This window comes from Centroberyx gerrardi, chromosome 20, assembly GCF_048128805.1.
Source record: "Centroberyx gerrardi isolate f3 chromosome 20, fCenGer3.hap1.cur.20231027, whole genome shotgun sequence".
NCBI lineage: Eukaryota > Metazoa > Chordata > Actinopteri > Beryciformes > Berycidae > Centroberyx > Centroberyx gerrardi.
This window is the reverse complement of record NC_136016.1, coordinates 13,211,168-13,231,706: the sequence shown is the minus strand read 5'-3', so window position 1 is coordinate 13,231,706 and position 20,539 is coordinate 13,211,168. Positions and strand designations below refer to the sequence as shown.

Sequence of the window (20,539 nt, the reverse complement as noted above, 5' to 3'; positions counted from 1 at the left end):
AAGTGAGAAATTTTCATTGGATCATTTCATAAACTTTGCAGACCATCAAGGACATCACGCAAACAGCAGAGACATTTTCCTATCTGCCGTGTGTTATCATACACATGACCACACTTGTCATTGACCACATCAGCTGAATCATACAAAGAGCTGACACTCACGGTTTGAAGAGTTTTGAATCAGCTCTTTTTCTTTTCTTTTTAAGGTGTAGGACTCCTTGTGCTATTCAGCAAATTATTACATTACATATCCAGTGATTTAGAGTTAAAAACATACAACACACATTGTATTTGAATATGCCACACAGTTGAACCAGTTTTCCACTGTGGTGCCCTGAAACAAGACAAAGGTATGCATATTATCTGCATGTAACTTACTGTGGCGGCACAATGGCTTCATTTTGCACTGTCTCATCTTGTTAGACTGCTTTAGGTGTTACAGGCTTAGTGTTAACATAATTGTGGTTTGCTGGTTGGCAGGTTCAGCCTTATAAATCAACATGGGTATCTGTGTGAATGCAATGTCACAGTCATTGGTGTTTGAAGTCTGTCATTGATGTTTGAAGTAGTTTAGAGATGTATTATTAACTGTAAGGATTTTTTTTAATGGTGAAGCAATAAAGCAATAAAAAACTTGGATCTAAAACAGAAAACCTGTAAGTAGTTTATTAATTTGTTAGTAAGTAGTAGTAGCCTACCTTGTAAGTCCATAAGGTGTTTCAAAACACTTGATTAGCATTTAATACAGTAGACAGCTGATATGACATTGACATTGATATTATCAGGGACACCACACACCCCGGCCACTCCTTGTTTGAACCGCTGCCGTCCGGCAAACGGTTCAGGACAATAAGATCCCGCACCAATAGACTGAGGAACAGCTTCTTTCCCGGAGCTGTGGCCTCCATCACACCCCTCCCCGCCCAACCACAGAACACATTACAAGAACTGTGAGCGCACACACACACTCATACATCAAGGACTGGAACACACACATATCAAAGACTGTGACATACACACCTCCACCCTCAGAGACTGCTACCACAGACACAATTTATAAACACAAGGATTTAACATCTATTTATTAATATTTATAACATTCAACCTTTGTAAATGTGTAAATTTAATTTAACTAGTGCCTTTTATTTTTAAGTTATACTTGCACAAGTCTTTTGTAACCTTATGCTGCTATTACTGCTTTTACTACTGCTTTTATTTATTTGTTTTTATTTTAACTACACCGAGAGAAGCCAGGCAAAATTTAATTGTACCTGAGTATAATGACAATAAAGATCATTCATTCATTCATTCATTCATTCATTCATATGAGAGCCTGATGATTCACACCCTGGTGTCTCATTGGCAACAAACACCTTCGTGTGTTGTGACGACAGCCTGAGATGCAACAGTAACATACTGAGGCAGTGATGATGACCAGCGCTGCTACCAGAAAGCACCGACACTGACCTCTGAGTCACAGAGCGATTGTACACACTACTGTCCTCTCTGAGCGACAAGTAATGAAATAATTTATAGTGGAGCCATGCATTATTGAGGAAAGCTCCATAGTAACAAAGTATCCAGGAGCATTGAGGGGGTCTGGTGTGTTTGTTGTCTTATTGTTGTTCCCTGGAAGGTCTGGGTAGTCGGGGGTTTCAGGTGAAGCATGGCAACAAAGCATAAGCAGAGCTTGTAAGCTGAGGTTATAGGTTGTCTCTATTCATCATTACAGATATAATAATAATGGTCAAAATAATAACCATTATTTATAAAACACTTACAGAATCAAAGTGTTACAAAGTGCATTACAAGCTAAATAAAAATGTAAACAATAAAAGATGCTATGTTGCCCAGCCAATATACTAGAATACTAGTACTACTACAAAACCAGGCTGAAAAAGTAGCTTTTGTTTACTATAAAATTAAGGTTTGAGGCTTGCCTTTAGCAATTGCACACCAAAGGATGAACAATTATGTGATAGCTGAATCATTCATATGTCAACAATTATTTACACTGAAAAATGCAGCAGGTTGTCATTTTTACATATCGAGGACTGTCAAAATTTGACATTTTCCAAAAGAGAGATTCTGCCTTTTTTAATACCAAAAACTTGGAATCGTGATGTTGTTTTCTAGGAAATGTCAATCTCTTTCTCTCTCTCTCTCGTCTTCCAGAACACCATGAATCTTCCTCCAGACAAGGTGAAGATCCTTAATCAGTATGACAACGAGAAGAAGTGGGATCTGATCTGTGACCAGGTGGGTCAGCCTCTCCTGCAACCTTTCTAGATTATGATAATGTTTTCCGCCAGTGCTGCCCATGCGTCCCACGGTCTGTCATCATGATTTTCTCTCTGGTTAGTTTGAACTTGTTTTGTGGGTCATCCCACTCCCCTGCAAACACACACACACACACACATACACACACACACACACACACACACACACACACACACACACACAGGGAAGCTCATCAATATTGTACATTGCTGTGGCAACAGTGGGGAGGCCCATACCTTCCTGAGTCTTGGTGGGAGAGTGACAGAGGACACCTGTCACTGTCATGCAGCAGCTCAATGAACCCTACTGTATAGTTGCTGTGTTTGGCTGGTTGTCATAACATTGGTGAATATCATACAGAAGTTACTGTTCAAGTTGAGCCTGAAATACAGACCAGATGATCCTTGAACCATCTCAGAATTTTGAGAGAAAAATAAAATGCAAACTAGGATGCTGTTGGGGGCCGACAGCAAGGGTATATTACCCGAAATTCCCCAATCCTCGAAGGCCCTATTAAGTCAAATGTAATAAAAAGCAATTCAATTCATTCCCCAATAATAAAGGGTATGTACCTTAACTATTTTTTTAACGCTCAATAATAAATTTAACTACTAATTAAATATAGCCTCTAGCGGCGATGGCTGGGTTCATGCCAGTACAGCAGCCAGAGCTGAAACGTGGAAGTTTGCATTAAGATTATTGTCAGTTTTGTCATATTAGGCTGTTGAGCCATCAGGCCCCAAGCTATCAAGTTCTGATACTGAAGAATGTAATAGCAAGTTAAAAGGTGTCAATATCCAACTTCGTATTGGCTTTACTGTGTCTAGCAGTACACTCAAAATGCTGCTGTTGGGCAAAATCTGGTCGGATCTGTATGGAAATTGGTGTGCATGTTCCACATAAAGGTTGGAACATGATTACCAAGTTTCATAGCGATTGGTGAAATTCTGTTTGAGTTATAAGCCAAAATGTCATAGGCCACGCCCACTTTCTATAATGACGACCAAACTTCAGATTTTGACTAGGACATGGTGCTAGAGCTGTGTAGCGAATTTCGTGCAATTTCACCTATTGGATTAGGAGATACAGTTTTCTGGCCTTTGTGGTGCCCCCTATTGGTCAATATTTGAATGGCTTTGCACACATGTTCATTCATTATATGTGAATATGTTGTTTCATGATGATTGGACCATCTGTCACAAAGTTATAACAATTTAGCTTATAGGCCACGCCTCCTTCACAAATTTAAGAGTTAATATCTTCAAAACTACAGTAGATATAAACAATCTATGAACAAAATTTAGAGCATAGGACCATAGACACTACTGACTGATTTTGGTGGTAATCGGTCAAACGGTGTAGGAGGAGCTGTTAAAAATGTGTTTTTCAAATAATTCAATAGATCTCAAAAATTTTCCAGGCGGACCTTGAGGGTCCCTATGGCAAATTTATAGAGTACAGTTAGGTGGACATGCGTATCAAGTTTCATGTAAATCGGACAAACGGTGTGGGAGATACAACCCTTTAAACTTTTTATTTTTGACCTTTAATTATAGCGCCACCATCAGGCCGATTATAATCTTAAATACATCAAAATCAATAGAGTTCTTCCTCTAGGGGTCATCAATGTCCATACCAAATTTTAAAAGATTGTTATAAAAACTGTTCAAGTTATCGCGTTCACACGAAGGATCTGCGGCGGACGCGGGTGGGGTGAATCCATAATATCCCCCGAAACTCATTTCGGGGATATAATTACAGTAAAGTGCATTTCCATCAGCTGGGGAGAAGTGAATAGATAGGCTTCTTAAAGGGTAACTTCAGTATTTTTCAACCTGGACCCTATTTTCCCATCTTTTTGTGTCTAAGTGACTAAAGGGGACAACGATTTTTGAAATTGGTCCAGTATTGAACGAGATCGCTTCAGCCGGCAGCCGCGAAACGAGCTACAATGAAATCCAACGGGGCAAATCGCACCGTCAATGTACGTCCACTAAAAGTGCTTGTTTTTGCCACTGACAGGCTCAGATTGTTATTATAAGTGTCTGACAACATTATGGAAAGGACCCTACAGAGAAATGAAACGTTTTTCTTTACCTTTCGCTTGATCCGGTCTGTGTGTAACCAAGTCTCGCTCAAGTCTCGCGAGAGTTGAGTTGTTGCAGGAAGTTACACACAGACCGGATCAAGTGAAAGGTAAAGAAAAACGTTTCATTTCTCTGTAGGGTCCTTTCCATAATGTTATCAGACACTTATGATAACAATCTGAGCCTGTCAGTGGCAAAAACAAGCACTTTTAGTGGACGTACATTGACGGTGCCAGTTTATGCCATAATCCATGCTGTCCAACGACAAAAACAAAGAAATGCACTTCTAATGCACAAGCTAATGGTCACACAACTATGATGGGCATCGCATATGTGGGAACAATTCTAGTTTTGTACCTCAAGTGAGTGTGAAAACCTTTTTGCAATTTTGATGAAAGTTCATAAAAAATTGCCATTTCCATTCAGCTTTATTTATCTGATAAATCATAATTTGCACAAAAAAGGAAACCCAGCTATTGCATCCTTGCCTGAACCTACACAAAGAGGATTTTTGTGTCAGATGGAAACTCTGGGAACTCTTTAAACTCTTACTTTTTAAAAGGTACCCTGGAGGCACCCTACATTTTTTTAGGTAGAACCATATCCAGACTATCAGGAGACATCCCCTGGTATACCAAAATTTAAGTGACCCACAAACCCTCTGACCTACTTTGTTCCACATCAAGTAATATAAAATATAGAAAAAAGATATTACAGGACTCATTTATGTAAGCTGTAACCATTTTCTGTCATTGGCACAGTTTTTTTCCCTTGACAGATTTCAAAAGTTTAGACTGATAAAATACTTTATAATATAATTACTCAGTGCAACTTGTCCAGCTTGCTGCAGATTAATATTATAGAAAATGGTCTAACTGCTTAATTAACTGACACCACTGGAACTGGCATGCTTCAAATGTGTGTGGATATAAGTACAGTATACTGTAAAATAGTCTCTCTGGAAGCTTGTTAAGATCAATTCCATTTGCATAAGAGACGCTGTGTAATCATACTGCCTGTGTGAAACCCCAGCTGAGCTCTGCCCTCTGGTCCTCCTTCCCCCTCACTGCACTCATGCAATCAAACATAATTAGAGGTCTGTGTGTGTGTGTGTGTGTGTGTGTGTGTGTGTGTGTGCACGTACACTTCTGTCTGCAGGAGCGGTTCCAAGTGAAGAATCCCCCATCTGCTTACTTGGAGAAGCTGAAGAGTTATCTCGACCATGGAGGGGTCAGTCGGAAGGTACAGTCCAGCAAACTGACATTCCACATCTCCACTTGAAATTGAGCTTGTGTTGAACCAAACGATGCCTCTTACTAGCATATATTGCTGAAAAATGTAACTGAGTTTAAATTTTATAGATATTTGGGCCAGAAAATTAGACTGAGCAGCAGACCATATGACCAAAATGTCGCCCGCTTCTTGGTGGAACATCCTAATTTTTACATATCTGTCCCTTGGAGCAAAGCATCCAAACATTCATAAATTGGCAATCCGAACACTCTGGTACCAGTCTGGACCGTTCCCAAATTCAGACTACAATCCCATTCAGTCACCCCCTGGTGTCACTCCAGTGTTCAAATGTTTACAGTGGCAGCTAACTGGTACCACATTGACAGCAAAGCTTGGTAGCAAACAAGCTACTTCAGACAATGAAAACAAAACACACTATAACACTCCCCACTGTTTTATAATTTACATCCTGGCCAGAGGGTTTGCCAATATGAGACTTTTGTATTTCCCCTCCCTTCATCATGTGTGTCATCTAAGCCATTTATGAGTGCGTCTGATTTAAATCTGAGGATCAGATGGCGTTTATGAATGGTGTGTGTTACACTGTGGGATAGTCATGGAGGGCACTGATATAATTAAGGAGGCTGACATGCTTTATGAACACAGTCCTTTGATTCACTGCACAGAAGCTTCTCCTTTTAATGTGATTGCTTATTAAGTCCGTGCTGTGCGTCATTACACTGCCGTAACAAATAAATGTCGTGACATTTTTAAAATTTTCTAAATCATTAAGCATTTCTCTAGCTCATGACTACTTTGCTTGTGTTCTGCCAGTTTAAGAGGCGTGTCCAGGAGTCCACTCAGGTCCTGAGAGAGCTGGAGATCTCCCTGAGGACCAATCACATTGGGTGAGACCCTCTCTAATACCCATTTGAGAAAAAATGCTTTGACTAGATCAAATGCTAGTTAAATGAAAGAAACTGTTTATGTCGGACAAATGATAAGCGTAACATACTGAGGCAATGAACTCTCGCAATAAGCTTAAAATAAAACATTTTTATACTATGCCAGCTGTGTGTACTGTACACTGCTGTATGCTGTGCCATGTATCCACTGTTCAAAAATGAAAATGTGCTCAATTTAGGATGACATTTTTTTATTTAATTAATTGTCACATTGTCACATGTAATGGCAGGTGACTACACATGAAAAAACAACACTTTTCTCCTGTGAATTGAAATTTTGAAGAACAAACTGTCACATATGATGTTGGAAACAACATGTGAAAAAAAATATTAACATGTGGAAACCAACATATGTCCAAAAAGCACATGTGCTTTGAATTCACATGTGTATTTTCACGTAAATTCACATACAAAGATATGTACAGAGAGAAATAGTTACTTCTAATGGATGACATTGCAGTTCAGTCCAGGTATTGTTATGTCTGGATGTTTTTGTCATCATGTGCCGGCACAACCAAACAGCCTTTTCTATGATAGGGGCGCTTTGTTTGTAAATTTGGACAATTTTGAAATCTATTTTAATACAAATCTATTTTCCACTTGCTTTTCTTCCCAGCTGGGCTCAGGAGTTTCTAAATGAGGAGAACCAAGGTTTGAATGTTCTTGTGGATTATCTGTCCTTCGCCCATTGTGCCGTCATGTAGGTACCAGCTTGAAATACTGTTATATTTCCTCCTTTACTAATAGCCAAGGTCTAGCTTTTCATACTACTTTCAGTCACTGTAAAGTAAACTAGCTCAAGTGGACTCATGAAAATGGAAATTCATGAAAGTTCACCGTAGGCTGCATTTGTAGGAGAGTAAATACAGATGTTTCCCCACCTCCACTGTGACTCACCAGGTATGACATGGACAGTTTTGACAACGGCACTTTGCCCACGGACAAAGGCAAAACTATGGAGAAGTCAGTGGAAGATCTGAGCAAAAGTGCCAGCAACTCACCTACTCATAGTGCCTCGAAGGCCGGCAAGGCCTTCACAGTCAGGTGAGACACCGTGGAGTGATGTTAGTGATGAGACGGGTGAAACCGGTGAGAGGGTGAAGTCTGACGGATTTCATGTGAATGTGGAGCTGATGTCCCAGGTGACAATGGTTGTTTGTATGCACATACATATGGATCAGTCTTATGTACAGGTACATGCATGTACACACAGTATGAATATAGGATGCAGTGCAGACATGGACACATTCTGTCTTGCACTCTCGTACTCACTCACACACACACACACACACACACTTGCACACACGCATGTACACAAATAAGTACACTCTGTCATACAAACACACACACACACTCAAACGCATGCACACACAAACACTGTCTCTGACAAGCCCCTCTTGATTCCCCTTAGGAGATGACACAAATGTAGAGTGTGGATGTTTGTATTTGACGTCCCAGTACTGTTGGATCAATACAGCCAGGAGGCAGACTGTCACACACACACACACACACACACACACACACACACACACACACACACACACAGTAGAAGCTCATATTACACACATACACATAAATACAGACACTTTGACACAGATTAGAGGAGTTTGCCTCCAAGACAGACATATTGTCATACGCCAGTATTGTGATTAGGTTCTTTCTGGCAGGGTGTCATGTAGATATATTTCTCCATTTTTATATCTTATCAATCCTCATTGTTGATTTATTGTTATTGTATCAAGTCACTGTCATCTTGTCCTTTAAATTTTGATGACTGAACTGTCAAAGTAGGAAGTTTTGTTTGTCATGTACAGAACTGTGTAATTTATAGCAATAGTGTCAATCATAAACAATGCAGTAGCTCCAGTGTATGACATGAAGTGATATTCCATGACATTGGAAGATAACACTAAAATAGCAAGACATTCAACAAGTACAGTTTCTGTACAGTCCCATGGTGCATTTGTGCTGATGACAGTTGGACCTAATAAATAAGCAGGTTATTTGAATATTTAGGGTCAAACCTCATTCAAAACCCAATGTATGGCCATAAAAACAGATTGGTGCTGGGCAAAATGATTTGTTTTTTTTTTCTCATTTCTTTCAAGTTGACTTAATAGAAAAACAAGTTTGTCACCTGACAGCAGTCAGTCAATGTTATAAGGTGTGACAGGACTATTACAGTTGTCAAGCCACATTGAGCACATACCATGAAATGAAGACCGACACTACAATGTATGGGAGGTTTATTTTCTGTGTAGTTGTCATACTGATAATGAACATGTAACACGCACCTGCGCGTGCACACACACACACACACACACACACACACACACACACACACACACAAGCACACACATCGTCCTAGACATCTAGTGTTTCTCATCTGAAGCCACTGCATTCTTGTCATGCCAAATACGTCTATGTGCGTATGTGTGTGGGGGCCAAGCTCTTGTTCAGTAATGTGATCTCAAATGTGTGTTTAAGCGTGAGTTTGCAAGTGTGAATGTGAGAAATGTCTGAGCGGACCGAATCGACAGACATTCCAACCTGTCAGGCGACAACTGGGGGAGTCCAGTTGCTGACGCTGTCACTGATGGTGTGTAATAATTTCTCATTCATTGTCCTCCTCGCCACCTACGGCCTCCACTGATTTACACTGATCTGATCTGCATTGGTCAACTGTCTTTCTTTCATTTTCTTGCTTTGTTCCTCAGTCATCTCCCTCTTTTCTCTTACTCTCTCATTATAATTTCCTGTCATTTCAATTAAGCCATTTCATAAGCAGTATAATTTTTTTCTCATATTGTGGGCTGGGACTTGGCAACTGATATATTGATTATATACAGTACCATACTATCCAAACACGTACAATCATCTCAACCACCACTGTGCTGCAGAGGGGCTAATTGAAAAAAACGCTATGATGTGTAATGTGTAATAAGCGGTTATTACACATCGCAGAGCTAAGGTGGTGTAGTGAGGACATGGCAGTAACAGCAGCATCTCTCACCTGGCAGATTCAACTCTCTCCACAACAGGAAAGCCCTGAGGAACTCGCGCGTCGTGAGCCAGAAAGACGACGTTCACCTCTGCATCATGTGTTTACGTGCCATCATGAACTATCAGGTATCGGGTCAAGTTTTTTTGCTCATCTGCCTACGCAGAGCACAGTCCATCATCTTTTTTTAATTTTCTTTTTGTCTCTTGTACATTACCTACTACTAAGTTATTTGTCACATTTTACAGGTATCAAACACCTGACAAGGTGTTTTTAAAGTGTTTTTAATTACATCATTTATTATTACCTTTACATCAATTTTGATATTACTAGTCAACATAAGTCCTTTAATTAAAGGACTACACCAACTTCTTTGGGAGTTTGGCTCATTGATCACCTTGTCCAATCAGATGAGAGGATTGGCACCAAAATCATCTCTGTGTCTCCAGTAGATAGTTCTGTCTGATGATGCGCATGCTAAGACTTTAGCATACAGCATGTTAAGTAACCGTAGGTGAATTATACAAAGTGTGAAGGTAGACCTTTTAGTAATCCAAAGTTGGTACTGGTTTTTATTCTATGGCCTGTAGATTCATAATTTCTGAAAACAAAATATCAATCTTCATCATTAGTGAAGTCCATTTTGAGTTATGCTATAACTTCTCATTCTTCTCACTTTTAAGATAATCCTAATCACAGATGATTACTTAACATGCTGTAAGCTAAAGTGTCATCATACACAACAGACAGAGTTATCTACCGGACTCACAGAGATGATTTTAGTTCCAATCCTCTCGTCACATATTCAGTAAGTGACCAATGGGACAAACTCCAAAAAAGATGGGGTAGTCCCTTCAAAGCTTGTGCTTTAGTACTGCACATTATAATGAAAATAATGTCCCTTATACACTTAGCTCTCTGTGAGGAGAAAGGGCGGCTGAGCTGGTAGCTTAGCTGGATGCTTAGCTGTCATCCTGTCTTGTGCCTCACTTTAAGCTTAAAGAGCACGGTCTTTCCAGAGGCAGCAGGATGGATCACTGTCAATAGGCAAAGAGTGAACCAGCATGACAAGTGATTGACAGCTGTCTGTGTGTGTGTGTGTGTGTGTGTGTGTGTGTTTGAACTGTGTGTTGTCAGTCTGGCTTCAACCTGGTGATGAACCACCCTTGCTGTGTCAACGAGATCACACTCAGCCTCAACGACAGAAATCCTAGGTAAGGTGTGTGTTGTAGGGATTATGGTACGATGTGTGTGTGTGTGTGTGTGTTGGTGTGTGTTTGGGTCTGGGTTTGGGTGGTGGGGTGGGGGCGTAGGACAGCTGCAAGACCACCACAATTATCGCCTTTACATTCATCAATAACTGATTTGCATTTTCTAGTGTGAATGTGTGTGTTTGAGAGTGTATTGGTTTAACCTTAATGTATGTGAGGGCCCTCAGCACACTGGGTGTCCCTTATCATCATGTATAAAACCTACTTCTCGCCCCTCAGGACTAAGGCCCTGGTGCTGGAGCTGCTGGCCGCCGTGTGTCTGGTGAGAGGAGGCCATGACATCATCCTGTCCGCCTTTGACAACTTCAAAGAGGTCAGATGGGTCTCCAAGACCACAGACAGCCTTTTAAACTATGTTCAGTCATCTGAATCTGAAACCATTTTGTGTAAATGTAAAAATACACAGTTTTTTAAATAATTTGATCCTACTTTATCCTGCAGTGTATGAGAGCCTTTTGTGCTTTAAGAATTCACACACATGTCCCATCATCCTCAAAATTCATTGTTTCCACTTTATGCTTCTCTTGATTTCCTGGATGACCTACATTTTAAGTATTAGCAGGGACAACCAAACCCACATTCAAGATGCTATTTCAAAGTGATCTTATGCTTAATATAGGATAGTTATAACACCAGCATACCAGTCAGTCCTTTAACATACTGAAAAGCAGGTTAGGGGGACCCCCATACCCACTCGCCCCTCGCCAGCTGTCCCGCCCAGTTGTTCCACAGGCAGACTAAATAGAGTGAGGAGGCATAAATATGTGCAACACTTGTTGAGTTGCCTCTGACCTCTCCTTGGCCTTCTCTCATCTTTGCCTGAGAAAGCAGCAACTGTTGCCAACAGATAGCCTCCTGTGGCTAGAACAACACAGGCTGACAGAATGGAGCGTAGTACTGAGCTAGGATAGCCTATTATTGGTAACAGTCAAGGATATTAGTGTCCTACCCTGCAACAGGCCGTACAGCAGGATTTGGTAATGTTAGCTGGCTGTGAGCAGGGCATTACACTAACTTTTTTGGTCAATCGGCCTCAGTAGTTTGTTGTGCCAAAGTAGTACTTTGAATGGAAAAGACTGATTGAAGGCCAGGTGGCTATCTGCCAAAGTGGCTGGTAGAATCGACTAACTAACAAACTAGCCATAGCCAAAACCCTAAACTGTGAGCCCTGATCTGTGGTCAGTTTTACATGTTCAAAATCATTTCAATTTTGGCACCATTTTAGATCTATTTGAGATCTTTAGACTATGTTTATCAGATTTTGTCACATTTTAGTCACTGTTATCCTTAGGGTTACAGTAGTTTAGTTTTAGTCAGCAAAATCTCTGGTGATTGCAGTCTATTTGTTACATCTATATTATCTATTTTTTGGTTTTTGTCTTTCTCTCTTGTAACAGTTACATTGGCTGAAACAGGCCCACTTAAAGTTTACAAATAGTTTTTATAATATGTGCTTGAGGACTTCGGACATTCACTGTGTGTGTGAGCAGGGGTTGGGCGAAAGGAGACAAGGGAGATGGTGGGAGGAGAATATACATTCATGCTCTCTCTCTCTCTCTCTCTAAAAGCATAAACACAACTAAATATAAATATTGTGTGTGATAAACTTGTTAAACCTTACTTAGCTCTACTGTGGAAAACTGGCAACTGAGTACATTTACTTCTTCATCTTCTTTAAAGGGCCTGTAACATGACGCTCTTACAGATAGGTATCATCAGTAATAATGTACACATTTTGAAAGATTTACATTTATGAGGGAGTACACATTTTGACACGCAATTGAGACGTGACAAGTAATTATTATAGATCAATGCATGAATAAAATCATCTAAATCTTTTACTCCCTCTATTTAAAAAATGTGTTTCACTGCCAGTTAGATTCTGTTTATTTGTCAGACTAGCTTCCACCCCTTAAATCCCATTCACTACAAACAAAATATAATTATTTAGCTAATCATTAAAACACATTATAGATTACTGTATATGTTTACTGAATGAATTAACAGATTGACAGAACCTGTCAATTTGTATCTGGCAACATCAGCCCTCGCCTGGCCAACTAGCACGGCATCAGTTACCACACTGGCAACTCGAGTAGCACACCGAGTGGCACTTGTTGTGGTATAGCGGCAGCGCCAATGTGTGTGGGTGAGAGACAGAGGGAGAGATGGAGAGAGATAGAAAGCGATGGAGCGCACATGCTAGAGGAGTAAAGTAGAGGCAGACGGGCGCAGTGCCAGCGGCTGCTCATGTGTCCCTCGGTAGCAGAACGTGGGCATTGTTTTGGGTGGTGCAGGCTGTCAGGTTGGCAGGCTGCATTATTTAGTGGACATGAGTGGGCAAAGGGGGGAGGCAGAGTATAAGACACCGGCAAACACGGACGCACTGCTGCTAATGGATGAGGCAGGGAATGTGTTGTGTTGTGTTGTGTTGTTAGTGAAGGAATTAAAATTAAGAGTTTAATCACATTTTTCTCTTTCTTTCTCAAACACACTTGCAGGCACCCAGCCACACACACACACACACACACACACACACACACACACACACACCTACACACACACACACACACACACACACACACACATTGAATAACACTGAAGCCCTATTTATGTAATGGTTTGCCTGTGGAATGAAGAGTACACTGGGCAATGTGCAACACAGCAATTATCCTACACAATCCACAACCTAGCACTAGCTTACAGTGGCATTATTGCAACAGTTTGTCCCTGAACTGTGTTGAACTTGAAGCCAAATTCACAGCTACAGCTTCCCCAGTTACATAAAGGCCAATTCATCCTAATCTCTGTCAATACAAACCCCTTCTTTAATTGGATTGTGTGCATGCTGAGATGCAGATAATTGACATGCTGCATGTCTTGTATCCACAAGCATACAAACACAACCCTAATCATTTTTACCAATTATTTTGCTCTACTTAGCCAAATTGACATTGTAAGCTGAAAAAGTGATGGCAGTACTCCAAAAGTAGTGCACATACTTTACTGAAATCTCTCCTTAGTAAGAGAGAGAGAGAGAGAGAGAGAGAGAGAGAGAGAGAGAGAGAGAGAGAGAGAGAGAGAGAGAATACATTTCTGTATATGTCTCAGGTTTAGTGTGTGCACACTGCCCCCATGTGTGTATATATGGTGCAGGCATAATGCAGTTCTTGTTCACATGAAACAGGAGCCTCTGATCTGCCACTGATTCTACCCCCCTTTTATTTATTTTTTCAGGTGTGTGGAGAGAAAAGTCGATTTGAGAAGCTCATGGAGTATTTCAGCAATGAAGATAGCAACATCGACTTCATGGTAAACCTGCGCTTAGTATCAGAACTCTGCAAGTGCTTTAGATATACAAATTACTGTCTAGGCACATGCACAGATAGGAGGCTTGAGCCACCTTATTCACCTAAATTAATGATCATGAATGAATAAGGGGACCATGAATGAATAAGGGGACACAAACACTTCCCTTGTTTTTGCTTGAGCCCTTGTTCCTTAAAATTTCTCTGCATGATAGCTATTAGGGATGTGAAACTCTCCTTAGACAATTTGATAAGAATACTGATACATAATTAGCAATTCCAGGAAAGACATCTGTATCAGCGATTCGGTACGACTCCATTCATTTTTAATTTGATCTGATATGATGCAATACTATACGATTCTGTGCCATGAAGATAGGAGTTTACTTATAATAATTGTGAATCAGGTTGGGATACCAGATAACCAACTTGATACCGATCCCGGTAATCTGACACTGGTAATACTGATACTAGTAATCAACAAAACAAATCCTATGTTAATCAACATTATCCATGCAAATGTTAGCATGACAAATGCATTTGCATTATATATAAGCAAGACAACTGAAATTTCTGATCAGTTTCACATTTTACTGTGACACAGTGTACCTTTGTTTGAAATTTCTCTGGAACTTGACAACATAAAAGACTTTTTCAGTGTTTCCTATATTTCAACAAATGGAAAAACAAAGGATAGGGGCAATTAGTAATATGAATATAGCATTAATGGTAGCTATTGTACTATTGCATGTAAAATGGAGTGAAATAGTTACAGTACATTCTCTACCCACCAGGTGGCCTGTATGCAGTTCATCAACATTGTGGTTCACTCAGTGGAAAACATGAACTTCAGAGTCCACCTCCAGTACGAATTCACTCGCCACGGCCTGGATGACTACCTTGAGGCAAGTTCTCAGATACTCTGAAATTATGACCTTTGACCCTATAGCCTGACCTTGAGACATGAAGAGCAAGCAGGATACTATAGTTGACTTTGAATGTTACAGAACACCATTCCCATCTTTTTTATTGGGAGAAAAAGTTCAAGGTTAAGTTGAAAAATAACAAATGGTATATGATGGTATCTCATCTCAAAAGCGCTCTGCATCTTATCATCACTCAAAATTAAAACACAAAAAAATTCACCTTTCCAAGATGACCACAAACTACTAAAACGGTGTCTTCCTTCATTTCTGGTTATATTAAAATGCTACGTAGCATTAGAAGGTTGCATCCGCGACTGTGTTGTCATTTGAATGAAGAGGAGGATTATTCTGTGATCTCCTCTGTCCCTGTGCAGAGGTTAAAGTTCACAGAGAGCGACCGACTGCTGGTGCAGATCCAGGCCTATCTGGACAATGTGTTTGATGTCGGGGCGCTGCTGGAGGATGCAGAGACCAAGAACGCTCTACTGGAACACATGGAGGAACTGCAGGAACACAATACACAGGTAAATTCACACACATATACACACACAATACATATGTAGCTTGTAAGCACTCACTCACACAGGACGACAATGAAGACAATCACAACATACACATGAATTTTGTGTGTGTGTGTGTCACAGCTAAACACCAGGCTTCAGGAGAGTGAGAGGGAGGCCATGGAGAAAGTCTCAGATTTGGAGAAGAAGCTCATTCAGACCACCAAAGAGGTGGAGCTCCTAAAGGTAGAGTACACCGTTTTCCTTCCTCCATTTTATGTTCTTAAGCATCATAAAATGTATGCCACACCAGTCTTCCTGTGTACTTCTTAAATTTACATACTGGTTCTATAATATAATATAATTAAACATAAAATTATGATATGCTCACATTTTGCTCATACACACAAAATTGTCTTACATTATAATGCTTCCTAAATGTGTCTTTATCATAGGAGAGTCTGCGTGAATCTTGTGCCCAAGTGACCATGCTACAGCAGCGGGAACGAGAGAGAGAGATAGAACGAGAGAGGGAGAGAGAGAGAGAGAGAGACCGGGATCGATCGGCCCAGGCCCTGAGGGAGCTGGAGGTCAAGGTCCAGGCTCTGGTGGACCAGGGGCTCGTCCGGATGGAGCGCTCCTCCTCTGGACACCTGGACGTTCAGGTGGTCCCTGTCATCCAGCACGTGCCACAGACAGGTCAGTCCTACTAGCTATGTGAACGTCTTCTGAAATAATAGCCATTACAGAAGTATTGTATCTAGAATCCAGAGTCTAGAATTAGTCAATTCATAATAAGAGGAATAAGGTAAGTCGTGTTCAAGGTATGAATCTAACTTTCATTAACTGGCCACAGTGGCTAGTGGATTCAGAATGCCATTAGCCAATTTATTTGCACCTAACGTACATTGAGCACAGCTTTATTTCATGCCTTTGTGGCTTGTTGGCCTGACCTGTGGCTTGTTGACCTATGACCCACAGAGAAGATTTACCAGCGTTTGACTAGTGTTTAGTGCTAATATCAAGTTCTGCATGTGTTACACTTTCACCAATTGTCTATCTAACAGCTAGAAACAACTATATTGTTTCTCCCTTGTCTGGACACAGCTGAAGTGGATGGACCTGATGCCCCTCCCACCTCCACAGACTCACTGCCTTCCCTTCCAGCAGCTCCCTTACAGTCGGCGGCTGGACAAGCTCCTCCTCCTCCCCCGCCTCCTCCTCCTCCACCTCCACCTCCCCCAGGCTCAACTGGACCTCCTCCTCCTCCTCCTGCACCACCCTTGGCACCTGGGGGAGCCCCTCCACCACCCCCACCGCCACTGGGAGGTGGTGCGCCCCTGTTGATTGGGGGTGTGAATGAGGGACGCTCAGGTGAGCTTGCAAAGAAGGTGGAGCAGGAATACTCAAGTGGTTAAATTTTTGAAGCACTTTGGTTGCTCTTATTTGACCTAAACTCTGAAACTGTCACATTATTCTTGGTATCAACTTAAAGAAAAAATCCACCCTAAAACACTTTAGCACTCATTTTGCTGTTTGGTGGTGTATTTTTCTTATTCGTGCGGAAAACTGGCCAAATAGAGATGATGTGACGTCACGTTGAGACATTTCCAGTGCAGTTGCAATGGAATTCGATAGCAGAAATATTTTCATCTATACAAACAGCAAACATCAGGTTGTGGTGTCAGTCCCTCAGAATCTAAAAGCAAAGACTTTCTATAGCTGTCATTTTGCACCAACATCCAACAATCATACAGAGAGAAATTCACTATAGAAGAGGCAGAGAGACCAATTTCTCCAACGACAGTAGCTTCAATAGACCATAATGCAATGCAGCCACAAGCCACGACTCTCACTTTCCCTTGACTGGAAAAACTCTCACTCTCTTGCTCTTACCATCGCTGTTGATATTACCAACCCTGTTGCTCTCTCCACCTACACATATAACATATAACAGCTGAATGCATCAAGTTCATGCCCATTCTCTGGGGGTTATTGAATGTCATTCAGGAGAAAGTTGAAAATCACTAACTGAAGTAGAAGTAGATGTGCCATGTTGAGGGAAAGTGGGCACAACAAAAAGTAAATTAGAACACTTTATTACAAAATAACTCCTGGAATGGATTAAGCATCACATACATATACAGTAGTTGATATATAACAGTGTGTCCTCTGAGGCAGTGGTCCTAAAATGTCTATGTCTTGACACAATAGTAAAGAGTAATATAAACACTGAAGAGCAAAGCTTTGGTTCTCTGGTTTCATCAGCAAGTACCCAAAATGCTTCAGTGTATTCTTACAGTGAACTGTCTCTTCTCCTTTCTTCTAGGCTGCACAATAAAGAAGCCTATTCAGACCAAGTATCGCATGCCTCTGTTCAACTGGCAGGCCCTCAAATCCAACCAGGTGTCCGGGACGATCTTCCACGAGCTGGACGATGACCACGTGTTAGGGGTTAGACCACATAATCCTTCTCTAGTTGTTTCTCTTTGTGAACCCTCTCTTTTTTGTCGCTGCCTCTAGATGTCTCTCTCTCCACTATGTAAACCCTGCTCATCAAGGTATCTGCTGTACATGTCTCTCTTCTTCTTGACCTTTTTATGTTTCCTTTTTTCCTTTTTTCCTGAATAAAGTTCAGAGTAAAGAATTTTTTACACCTTCTATTAAATGGGATTCCATATATTTTAATTTCTCTTGTTGCTATTCATAGAATTATTTTGGGAATTTGTCACTGCAGTCGGTAACACCAAAACAATGTCATTTCAATGTCATTACTACATAGTATATCTTTGTGTATCTTCATTGTTCCTCTCTTACCAGGAGCTAAACATGGATGCCTTCGAGGAGCAGTTCAAGACCAAGGCCCAGACGGCTCCTGTAGACCTGGGTACCCTCAAGATGAAAGTGGCCCACAAGATCCCCAGTAGAGTGTCCCTGATGGAGCCAAATAGGGCCAAAAACCTGGCCATCACCCTACGCAAGGGAGGGATGGCCGCATCTAATATTTGCTCCACCATAGAGACGTATGTACCTGTTGTATGTTTGTTTTTGTATGGCTTTTGTCAGGGGGCCCAAGATTCCTAGCAGCACCCCTGGCTGTAAGCATAATCTACTGTAATGGATGATATTTGTAGTTCAAATGAGTGTTTAAGAGAGCTCACTCAACTATTCTCCTCTGTATATTATTCTGATTATATTACACGGGAAAAAGACCTTGATTTTATATCCTCGCCCTCACCGCAGGTACAACCAGAAAGCTCTGAGCCTGGACTTCCTGGAGCTCCTGGAGCGTTTCATCCCCACAGAATATGAACTGAAGCTCATCCACAACTACGAGTGTGAGGGCAGGCCCCTGGACGAGCTCAGCGAGGAGGACCGCTTCATGGTGCGCTTCGGCAAGATCCCGCGGCTGGCCCAGCGCATCAGCACGCTCACCTTCATGGGCAATTTCCCAGAGAGCATCCAGCTAATACAGCCTGTGAGTTCACAGGGGGTTATGGTGGGATTATGTAAATAAAATTGTGCTTGGGTCATTTTTTGGCTTTCTGGTTTCTGTGTGAGTAAAACAGTTTTTCAGATACGATTCTGTGATAGGTTAGGGAGCATCTAGTCCCTATTTTAGAGAATTTAACTGCCTCTATTTTGGCATTGATGGAAACTACTCGTTATTATTAAAGAAGCAAGGCTAAATGTAAATTAAGCATCAGGCTATTGTAATCTGCCTACACTGTACAGATTCGATTTGGATAGTGTATATTTGTCTGAAAAACCAATTGTCATCTCAACAATGTTCCTGACAGCAACTCAATGCCATCATTGCTGCCTCAATGTCAATCAAATCTTCCAGCAAGCTGAAGAAGATCCTTGAGGTAAGTGAAATTCATTTTCATACATTAGATGGTATAACATTGGATAATGACTGTACTGTGCATTGCAATGTTGTGCAGTTATGAGTGCCATGGTATGACTTGCACTGTCTCCTTTGCACTATATGTGATGTGTTGTACCATACAATATGTCTTTGTACTGTGTGGGTTATGGAAAGAGATTGATGAAATGGATTTTTAAATAATTCCATTCAATTTCAAGCCATTGCATTCAAGTTCTAATTGTGCCTTATAAATTAAAATTTTGAATTTATTTATTCAAAAAAAATATCAGTATTATGTTTTTTTAACTCAACAGTTCAAGGTGAGCATGACATTTTAACATTTATTGCAATTCAAATACATTTTGTGCTGACATGAATCTCTTTCCATAGTGGGTCAGTGACTTGTTACTTATTGCCATATGTTGTAATTTCATGGCACCATGATACAAAATGCTGGAACAGTTCCGCACTTGACAATGAAGATTTTCTGACTCTGATTCTCATGTTGTGTAGATCATCTTAGCATTTGGAAACTACATGAACAGCAGCAAGCGAGGGGCAGCGTATGGCTTCCGCCTGCAGAGTTTAGACTTGGTGAGTAAAACAGGTATTGAACGCTGAAAGGTATCAAAGCCTCCATCAGTGTCTGTTTAATAAGACTACAACCACTGATGGCTTTTAGACTACAACACACAAGATGTCACTTAGAATTCACAATTTTTGTACAGCCTACAATAATCAATAATCTCATTTTTGACCTGTGGGTTTTTAATGATTGTTCTTCTCTGCTCACTATCCCAAGCTGTTGGACACCAAATCTACAGACCGCAGACAGACCTTGCTGCACTTCATTGTCAACATCATCCAGCAGAAATACCCGGAGCTCCAGTCCTTCTACACAGAACTGCACTTCATGGACAAGGCTGCTCTGGGTACGTGAGCAGGATGCGTCAGCTGAGCTCACATATTGATATCACCTAATAGAGCGGCCTATTTAGGCTGTCAGACTCACTTGCTTATTCTCTGCTGCCGCTCAGCCTGCTGCCGCATATGAATCTCTAAGCCTTCCACCACCCCAGCACCCACCTGTAGGCTCTG

At 41.0% G+C, this 20,539-nt stretch overlaps 1 protein-coding gene across 2 annotated transcripts in view; it reads left to right on the top strand.

Annotated features, from left to right (window-relative positions):
- The window catches only part of fmnl1b (formin-like 1b), a 35,776-nt gene that overhangs the window by 8,870 nt on the left and 6,367 nt on the right, over nucleotides 1-20,539 (top strand). The window contains exons 2-21 of one of the 2 annotated variants that reach the window (XM_078290740.1): nucleotides 2,175-2,258; nucleotides 5,525-5,608; nucleotides 6,434-6,507; nucleotides 7,181-7,264; nucleotides 7,465-7,608; nucleotides 9,606-9,693; nucleotides 10,703-10,779; nucleotides 11,056-11,149; nucleotides 14,074-14,148; nucleotides 14,939-15,049; nucleotides 15,445-15,594; nucleotides 15,715-15,816; nucleotides 16,026-16,269; nucleotides 16,678-16,944; nucleotides 17,900-18,024; nucleotides 18,391-18,593; nucleotides 18,814-19,048; nucleotides 19,371-19,439; nucleotides 19,955-20,035; nucleotides 20,244-20,373. In XM_078290740.1, the coding sequence (XP_078146866.1) occupies nucleotides 2,175-2,258; nucleotides 5,525-5,608; nucleotides 6,434-6,507; nucleotides 7,181-7,264; nucleotides 7,465-7,608; nucleotides 9,606-9,693; nucleotides 10,703-10,779; nucleotides 11,056-11,149; nucleotides 14,074-14,148; nucleotides 14,939-15,049; nucleotides 15,445-15,594; nucleotides 15,715-15,816; nucleotides 16,026-16,269; nucleotides 16,678-16,944; nucleotides 17,900-18,024; nucleotides 18,391-18,593; nucleotides 18,814-19,048; nucleotides 19,371-19,439; nucleotides 19,955-20,035; nucleotides 20,244-20,373 (2,521 nt within the window). Of the gene's footprint in view, nucleotides 1-2,174; nucleotides 2,259-5,524; nucleotides 5,609-6,433; nucleotides 6,508-7,180; nucleotides 7,265-7,464; nucleotides 7,609-9,584; nucleotides 9,694-10,702; nucleotides 10,780-11,055; nucleotides 11,150-14,073; nucleotides 14,149-14,938; nucleotides 15,050-15,444; nucleotides 15,595-15,714; nucleotides 15,817-16,025; nucleotides 16,270-16,677; nucleotides 16,945-17,899; nucleotides 18,025-18,390; nucleotides 18,594-18,813; nucleotides 19,049-19,370; nucleotides 19,440-19,954; nucleotides 20,036-20,243; nucleotides 20,374-20,539 lie in introns of both variants that reach the window. The other variant, XM_071899179.2, reaches the window with a different exon arrangement.